We start from the raw sequence: 10,000 nt of genomic DNA, 5'->3' as shown, positions 1-10,000 counted from the left end.
TCTATTCCCACGATAGGGATCCCGTGCTGGGGATCCCGTGTTGGGGTTCCGCCCCGAGGCCGAGGCCGAACCCAAGGGACATTTTTTCCTTGTCAGTTTAAGGGAACATGGTGACCGGACGTAATTGTAGGGTGTGTGTGTGTGGTGCCTCTGTCGCCGTCATCTTCGTAGACGCACAAGTTGAAGGGAATAAATGTGTACTTTTTTTTTTTTTTTTTTTTTTTTTTTTTTTTTTTTTTTTTTTTTTTTTTTTTTTTTTTTTTTTTTTTTTTTTTTTTTTTTGGCTCATCACTCTCCTCCCGCCTGATGGCCTCCAGGCCCCGGACTAACGACGCCAGCATTCGTTGGTTGTTTTCGCCCAGCTCTCGATTCTCTTCCAGCACTTGTTGGTTGTTTTTGCCCACCTCACGGCTCTCCTCCAACAACTGACGAAGATGTTGAAGCTCCTCACGGCTTTTCCTCGACCTCCTCAATCTTTTCTAATCGGTCCTTAACATCCTCGAAATCTTTACTTGATATCTCGGGTGCAAAAAATGCGTTGATCTCCTCCTTAGATAGCCCTCCACTCCTCGGAATATATATTCGCATAAGCTCGTTGTCCTCTTCTACGTCCTCTTGATGAATAAATACTCGACTCTCCAATCGAGAATACCCCTCCTTCACTGTCTCAAGCTCATTAAAGACCTCAGGGTAAAGAACGTTTTCCAATGTGGGTATTTCGTCTTTTTTGAGAGGCTTCAGATATATACTGAGTGCGTCCCAACTCGTTACGCGCGAACACGCAACGTAGAGTTGACCATGCGAAAAACATTTCGTGCCATACAGATACAGACCACACTTTTGTATGGTTTGTCCTTGGGACTTATTGATTGTCATTGCAAAACTCAGTTTCACAGGAAATTGGAATCTCGAGACGTTAACAGGAGAATCACTCGAAACCAACTTGATTCTGACCATAGTTATTTGTTCACCGTCGTATATACCCCCTAGAATCCGCCCAACGATGATATTTTTCTTCAGTTTATCGACTATTACCCTGGTGCCATTGCAAATTCTGGGTGGGGAAATATTTCTGATAACCATCACAACCGAACCTATCTTTAGCTCGAGACAATGAACGGGCAATGAAGTCGGATTGATCTCATTCAACGTCAAAATCTGATAATCTACATCGTCATCCGATTCCAATTTATCTTCGCTCAGATACACTTTTTTTTTTTTCTAGGAAGCATATTTTGAATCACCTTATTAATCTCGGTCACATCCACGTTCAAAGGAGATATGATGACACGAGATGAGAAATATCGATGGTCTCCAACATGATCGATCAAATCCTGATAGACGCTGTTTATGAATTCCTTTTGGTCGTAATAAACCACACCAAAATTCTCTGGAATTGCGAAAGGCCCACTGGCAGCGTGACCAATCTGCAATAAGCGTTCTGCAAAGATTTTGTTGTGACCATGTTCATCCGGACCCCGCAATCTTAAATTTTCCGTTAATGCATACTTCCGTAACTCCTCCCAGAAATATGTATTTTTGATGGTTGCAGATATTTCTTGGTTAGAACCGCCTCCTTTTACTACGGGAAAAATCTGCCGAAAGTCACCGGCGCAAACGAATGGAATGCCTCCCATAAATTCATTGGCAGAAAGACCCCTCAGGGTAATGTCGACGGCCAACAACATGTTTTTGTTGGCCATCACTACTTCATCCCACACTATCAAAGAGCACATGCCAAGAAGCTTAGACATCTGAGTATTCTTCTTTATCGAACAACTTCTCAATTCATGTGACTCCATTAAAGGTATTTTAAACATATTATGGGCTGTTCGACCGCCATGTAAAACAGTTGCAGCTATTCCAGACGATGCCACTGTTACTGCGTCGAAGATCTCGCGTTGTTCCTTGTTTAGCATCGGTAGCTTTTCACGTACGTCTTCAATCAGTTGAACTGTATTATAACTTTTCTCTCTTCGCAGCAGATTGAAGGATTTCTCAAGTCCTCGAGAAGCTGACAGGCCATACTTAGTGATGTTCGCCCCTCCACAGTTGTAGACATATTCCTGAATTTCATCCAATGCGTCCAAATAAATCTCGTCGTTGTACTGTGTCTTTCCACTCTTATAAAGAAAATCGCTCGCAAAATAATCACGAATATCTAGCCACACTTAGGATTGATCCTCTAAATCACAAAACACCAACATCGTGGCATAGGTTGAACGAGTCCTTTCCGTTATTGGTGTGATTAACTATTTCCATTAGGGTTTTCTCCCAGTGATCCTTGTCCTTCATAAGCCCCATCGTTTTGACGGCCTCTCGATAGGTGGCGTACTCAACACCCTCAACAGTCCTTATGTCGCTAAATGATTTTGGGCCCCTCACATGAGACAGCAACAGACGAAGATAGAACAACTCCGCATTCTTCGAATTAGTTGTTTGCATCCTACCAATAGATATACTCCCTCTCGACCGCTCCGTCCAGACATCACTGTTCTTGCAAAAAACATAGTAGGTTGGTACTTCGGTGTAAAGGAGTGTCCTAGCAAATACGTCATTCTCACAAAGTTTGAAGAAAGCCATTAATTGCGTAACTTTGGCCAGTTGATGTTCAACAGACATAGAAGCCTCTTCGACATAGAAAATGTTGTGCTCACCTTCCAAGTGGATAGGCAAATAAGTCACTGGTGGATAGGATTTGTGGATATGAAAATTTAATATTCTCCTCGTGGCCTCATTAGCGTTTACGTACCGCGCATCGCGATAATTCCTAATCTCGTTGACAGGCTTACCGTCGGACTTTGAATATATGATGCGATCGGATCCCTTATTCACATATTTCGTTACATACTCAATGCACTTTATGGAGTTACAACATTCGACGTTTATATGAGCGTTATATTTCAGACATTTTATCCTCCTTTCCTCTCCTTTTCCTCTCGAAACACCTACCACCATCCTCACCAAAGGCCCTTCGTCGATATAGCGGATAACCGTTGTTACAGACAAAAGTATCCTTTCTATAAGGTTTAGGAAAGTTCTTCGAACACTTTTTTTTGACGATACACTGGCTGCTCTCATCGTAACCAACACACGGGTTGTGTATCATATTGGTGGTTACGATTTTGTACAGCCTCGGGGACGTATTCGGATCGGAAATCTCCGCGGAGATGTTGTTATCGATATCCGTTTTATCGATTTTGTGCTCTAACCAAAGAAGGACGTGGCAATGAGGTAACCCATGCTTTTGCCACTCTACGGTATAGAAAAACACCTTTGTACGACCGAAAATGCAAATCTTTGTCAAATCATCCATCAAAGCACACATTTTCAATTTGAAAACCCGGCTCACTAAATCTGGTCTATCACTAGAAGTACAGCCGGCAGCAAGAGCAGTTTCAAACTCTGGCCAGTCTGGGTTCATTGTGAACGTAATGAATAGGTCAGGGCTACCGTATTTACCTATGAAGGTAAGCGCGTCTCTGCTTCATGTACCTAGGTCCGCCAACAAAGGATGGAGGTATGATAATCCTCTGACCGACGGAAGAGGGGTCATCATTCTGAAGCACGTCGAAACTTTCCTTTCGTATCTTTCGTTGATTCGCTTAAAAAAAAGTTCAGTCGGAAAGTCTCAATTTTGACATAATTGTCGACTACAAACTTCTGAAACAGAATCCTCCCCCTATTGATATAATTGAACTCATCCACTTTGTCCATGTACAATTGGCTATAAAACATACAGCCCGTGAGTCTACCATCAGCCTCTTCTTTCTCATTGTTTGAATTCGTTGCGTTTTTTTCCATACTTTATTTTCATCCCTTTTAGTTTCTTCTGGCTAAAACTGTACCCTACGTCTCCATTAGGTATCAAAAGAGGGTACTGCATGGGATCGTAAAAATAGTTGAGAGAACTTATAATAACGCTGGAATATTTAGAGTCTTCCTTGGGAGAAGAAAGCACAACTTCAAGGTGCATCGGAACATTCGACTCATCGAAATCAACTATAGCTCCAACCTGTGCACGGGCTGTAGGGAGATCATAAGTTCCTTTATGCTGCTGAATACGCTTTCCCTCAGAGGTGCGAAGTGTGATGCGTACGTCTGGAAGCTTGTTCAACTGCTTGGTCTTGCTGTCGACCAAATCCACCACACCTTTAAACTCTTTCAACAGGGGTTTCAACACCGCATTGTTAGCAGTAAGATATCCTTGAAGGATAGAAACAATCTCGAAATTCTTTGAGTATAACTTTTCTTCATTACTACGTCTCTTCCTTGTTGAAGCTGATAATGGTTTGTGCGTAGTTAACTGGTTGGCCCTAATTTGAATCTGCTTTTCAGAATTACAATAGAAATACAAATCGAGGTATTTGGGCAAAGGCTTATTATATTCCGTGGTCCCTTTTCTGTGTATATACAAATCCTTCTCGTCACGTTTGAGGTACCGGTCCAGCTCCGTATGTTCTCGCATATAGCGTGGTTTCAGTACTCCTAATCGGTGATAAATATGTCCCTTAATTTTGTACGTCATTACGGATTCAGGCGCGTTTTCAAGGCTTCCGGAAGTGGCAAATGATGTGAAGCAAAATATGTTATTGAAGTTATATATGTTATTCAGGAAATGTCTCGAAAGCTGAGTTTCACCTTTATACAGCTCTTCAAGCAAAGGAGAGAGAGGAGTCAAGGGAGGGTGGACTGATTGCCCTCTAGAACAACAGAGTGTAGTCATTTCACCTTGCCAACGTTTTGCTCCACACAGAGGACAAATTACATCTCCTAGATTTCCAATGTGATGTTGTTCGATTTTATCCTCCGTGGTCAAGCCACCCAACGTATCCACTAATGGAGGCAGACATTCCTTAGTACTTTTTCTGACCCTAATTTTCCGTGCATTTTCATCGATGTATTTTATCCCATTGATTTTGGCCTCTCGTTTCTCCTCACGAATACGGTCCTTTTCCTCTTTCTCCCTTTTCTTTCTCTCTTGAGTTTCTATCCTGAGACGCTTCTTTTCTTCCCTCTCAGCTAATTTAGCCAACCTAATTTGTTTCCGTTCCTCGATTTTCTTTCTCCTTTGGTTCGCCAACTCCCTGTCACGATTACTCAGAGTCAAAATATCTGAGGGCTCATCGAGACTTTCAGGTTCAATTCCAGCTACCTCAGTCACAATGGTCTGCTTGGTCACAGCGGCAGTCTGTTGCGGCCTGCGTTGATGTGCTCACGGCGGCATCCTGATCTGTCGAGTGAGGATTTTTTTTAGTCTTCTTGCACGGATGATAAACTGAGCTCGTTTTCTATCCCTTAATCTACGTTTTTCGTCTCTATTTGCTATATCTTGCCGTTGTGCACTAAAAAACTCCTGAAATCGTAAATGGGTGCTAAGTGTGATCTTTTCATCATTTGTATATTTTCTAAGCGCAGCCCAGTAATGCTTTCGAAATTGATCAATATCTTTATATCGCTCTGCAATAAATTTCTCTTTTGACGGTTTATCACGACAACCTGCCGATACAACCTGCTCGTCGAAATAGAAATGGAATACGTAATCGTGATCAGAATATGATACGAAATTGTATTGATTCGGGTAATAATGCCCAGATGATGAGGGCTTTTGGATAGATCCAGATGATGAGGGCTTTTGGATAGACCCGTCTGATGAGGGCTCTTGGATAGGCCCAGAGGGTTTTTGGATAGGCCCAAGGTTTGGATAAAGCCGCTTATGTTCTTTCTTCAGCCTTCTCATGAGGAATATGTCTGACTTTACCTGTTTCGCATCCACATCCTCTCTCGTTGCAATCCACGCCCAGAAATGGCGATGCTCCTTAACCCGTTGAGCCGATGAACCAACCATAATGACAACTACAGTGGCACGGCAGCCTGATCTCCATGTAACATTTTTAAAATGTGTCACCTTTGAAATGGTTTATCATTAAGTAGAATAGAATATTATAGAAACCTAATTTATTGTGAGGAACAAAAGCTTCAGCGTTATTTTTGCCAGTATAACATAAGTTTTAGTTTTTGTCTAGTATATTCCAGCGTGACCTCATGCCGCACGGTCCTGAAAACATTTCACATAATTATAATTAAATGGGCATAATTCACCCATGACATTGGGTTATTTTGATAAAAGAATATTATGAAAACCTAATTGAATATGAAGAATAAAAGATTAAGCATGATTTTTGCCAGCCTATCATAATTTTTAGTTGTCTAACACATTCCCGTGTGACGTCATGTCGCGCGGCCGTGAAAACATTTCACATAATTATACTAAAATGGGCTGGTTTGACCGTGTGAACGGTTTTTCAAACACGTTTGACAAACCGTTTGTCCACGGCTCAACGATGATCGTTCTTGACTCAATGATGATCGTCCATGATTCAACAATGATCGTCCATTGCTCAACGATGATCGTTCACGGCTCAACGATCATCATCCACGGCTCAACGATGATCGTCCACGAATCAGCGATGATCGTCCATGGCTCAACGATGATCGTCCACGGCTCAACGATGATCGTCCATGGATCAACGATGATCGTTCTTGACTCAACGATGATCGTCCACTGTTTAACGATGATCGTCCATGGCTCAACGATGATCATCCACGGCTCAACGATGATCGTCCATGGCCTAACGATGATCGTCCAGGGCTGAACGATGATCGTCCACGGCTGAACGATGATCATTCTTGACTCAACGACGTCCATGGCTTAACGATGATTCTTCTTGACTCAACGATGATCGTCCACACTCAACGATGATCGTCCATTGCATAACGATGATCGTTCAGGGCTCAACGAGGATAGTCCATGGCTCAACGATGAGCGTCCATGGCCTAACGATGATCGTCCATGGCCTAACGATGATCGTGCACGGCTCAACTATGATCGTCCACGGCTAAACGATGATCATTCTTGACTCAACAACGTCCATGGCTCAACAATGATCGTTCTTGACTCAACGATGATCGTCCACGGCTCAACGATGATCGTCCATTGCTCAACGATGATCGTCCATTGATCAACGATGATCGTCCATTGCTCAACGATCATCATCCACGGCTCAACGATGATCGTCCACGGCCCAACGATGATCGTCCATGGTTCAACGATGATCGCCCCTTGGCTCAACGATGATCGTCTACGGCTCAACGATGATCGTCCATGGCTCAACGATGATCGTTTGTGACTCAACGATGATCGTCCATGGCTCAACGATGATCGTCCATTGCTCAACGATGATCGTCCATGGCTCAACGATGATCGTCCATTGCTCAACGATGATCGTCCACGGCTCAACGATGATCGTCCATTGCTCAACGATGATTGTCTATTGCTCAACGATCATCATTCACGGCTCAACGATGATCGTCCACGGCCCAACGATGATCGTCTATGGCTCAACGATGATCGTCCATGGCTCAACGATGATCGTCCACGGCTCAACGATGATCGTCCATGGCTCAACGATGATCGTTCTTGACTCAACGATGATAGTCCATGGCTCAACGATGATCGTTCAATGCTCAACGATGATCGTTCACGGCTCAACGATCATCATCCACGACTCAACGATGATCGTCCACGGCCCAACGATGATCGTCCATGGCTCAACGATGATCGTCCATGGCTCAACGATGATCGTCCATGGCTCAACTATGATCGTCCATGGATCAACGGTGATCGTTCTTGACTCAACGATGATCGTCCACGGCTTAACGATGATCGTTCACGGCTCAACGATGATCGTCCACAGCTCAACGATGATCGTCCACGGCCTAACGGATATCGTCCACGGCTCAACGATGACCCACGGCTCAACTATGATCGTCCACGGCTGAACGATGATCATTCTTGACTCAACAACGTCCATGGCTCAACGATAATCGTCCATTGCTCAATGATGATCGTTCATGTCCCAACGATCATCATTCATGGCTAAACGATTATCGTCCACGGCCCAACGATGATCGTCCATGGCTCAACGATGATCGTCCACGTCTTAACGATGATCGTCCACGGATCAACGATGATCGTCCACGGGTCAACGATGATCGTCCATGGCTCAACGATGATTGTCCACGGCTCAACGATGATCATTCTTGACTCAACGATGATCGTTCACGGCTCAACAATGATCGTCCACGGCTCAACGATGATCATCCATGGCTCAACGATGATCGTCCACGGCCCAACGATGATCGTCCACGGCTCAACGATGATCGTCCATGGCATGTAACATTTTTAAAAAGTGTCACTTTTGAAATGTTTTAATTTTGTATATATACAAGCACCTGGCTGCGCGCCCCTGGGCTACGCCTACGTTTTTTAAAAAGGGGGAAAAATAAAAAAGCTAAAAGTTAAGAATCTGTTTATCTCTACCGTAGTAGAAATATAGATCTAAGAAAGAACTATCTGTTTTCCAAAATGGCTTTTTCTTCACTAATAAATGAGCTTTCAACAAACTGATTCTATAGTATATTTTCCCTTGAACCTTGTAGCACATAGCTGATTCAGCCGCGTTTTCAAACTTACTCGATGTCGAAAAAGATGTAAAAGAAAACATCAAGTTATTCATTAATTTATTTATTGATTTATTTTTAGGATTTTACCAGAGTCACCTCGCTGGCTAATCCTCCAGGGTCGGTATAAAGAAGTCATCAACCTACTGAAAAAAATTGCTCGATGGAATAAACGTACTTTACCTTCCGACGATAAACTGAATAAGATGTTGCATCACCTTAATCTCAAAGTAAGCAAGACTGGTTTCTAATTATGTGCGTCCACTCCACGAAACAATCATTCACAATATTCATGAAATTTTGGAAATGAACTTAGAAATATGTATTATTGGCTTACACTTTAGTACAGGACTCTTTTAATGTATGTTGGGTAATGATATCCTACCCGAAGCAATTCTACAAGCAAAATAGTAATATGTGAACACTGCTATTTTATTTTTATTTCTAATGCATGTTGTTTCTCACCACAGACCGACGACTCTGACCAGGCCGAGGCTAACCTGCGCTTCTGGCAGCGTGGAATCAATCAACTCAAAGACCTTTTCCAGACCAAGAAAAAGACGATACAAACCTTCATCCTCTTCTTCTGCTGGTTCGTCACTGCTTTTGTCTACTATGGAGTGTCTCTCAATGGGACCAATATAGGGTAAGACATCAAACATTTTCAGTTTTCAGACGATTATTATAGTTGTGAGCTATGTTTTACCGGTACTTTTATTCTTGTAAACCATCTCGCGCAGTCTTTCAAAAGAACCAGAATCCTTTCACAAAGCTGTTGTCAATTGATCCTACAGGCTTGCTATTTACCTGTGTATTTCCCTCACAATCATTGTTACAAATGTTCAGTTTACTGGTATATGTTGTTAAAATTAACTTGGTGTAGTTGGATTATTTTCAAATGTTTATTTGATATTTCGCAGTGGTCGATTAAAACATTTCCTCATGTTGCCTCCTGAAACATGATATGACCCCAAATTAAGAGCCACTGCTCTAGCATGTCGACAATTGAATCATTGCACCCTCATTGCTGTATTGGCCAAACGATTGACCTTGAAAACGCCAAGTGATTTCATTATACACATGAGGATATGACCCTGGACTGAACAAGATCTATATCATTTGAAAATGGCACCTACTAGCAAATATATCAGAGAAAGCACCATATGAGAACGAAACCTTTATGAGTAGAGCAATGTTTCTTTCGTAGGAACTTTGTCAAGTACATATGAGACCATATAGACAAAACCACCCGCGCTCACAGGATTGGTATTAATGGACGGGGAAGATTTATTAAGAGGAAGATTGGAGTATAGCTGTGTTTGAAAGCAGCTATTACCAGTGAGCGCTTTTCTGACTTCTGTGCAGGGGAGTATTATCGAGGCTCGGGAGGTGTGAGATGAGGAGATTGGCATCTGAGCTGCTTTCAGATGTAGATCACAAACTGAATGAAGTAAGCTCTGTACAACGTATGCCACAG

The 10,000-nt window shown here is 42.7% G+C and overlaps 1 protein-coding gene across 2 annotated transcripts in view; it reads left to right on the top strand.

Moving 5' to 3' along the window:
- LOC143021006 (solute carrier family 22 member 3-like) overlaps positions 1-10,000 on the top strand; it is a 159,516-nt gene that overhangs the window by 145,180 nt on the left and 4,336 nt on the right. For both annotated transcript variants that reach the window (XM_076178106.1, XM_076178107.1), the window contains 2 exons: positions 8,606-8,753; positions 8,994-9,169. In XM_076178106.1, the coding sequence (XP_076034221.1) occupies positions 8,606-8,753; positions 8,994-9,169 (324 nt within the window). The remainder of the gene's footprint in view (positions 1-8,605; positions 8,754-8,993; positions 9,170-10,000) is intronic.

This window comes from Oratosquilla oratoria, chromosome 41 (genome assembly GCF_046742065.1).
Source record: "Oratosquilla oratoria isolate Oo_2021 chromosome 41, ASM4674206v1, whole genome shotgun sequence".
Lineage (NCBI taxonomy): Eukaryota > Metazoa > Arthropoda > Malacostraca > Stomatopoda > Squillidae > Oratosquilla > Oratosquilla oratoria.
This window is presented reverse-complemented; position numbering and strand designations above follow the sequence as displayed.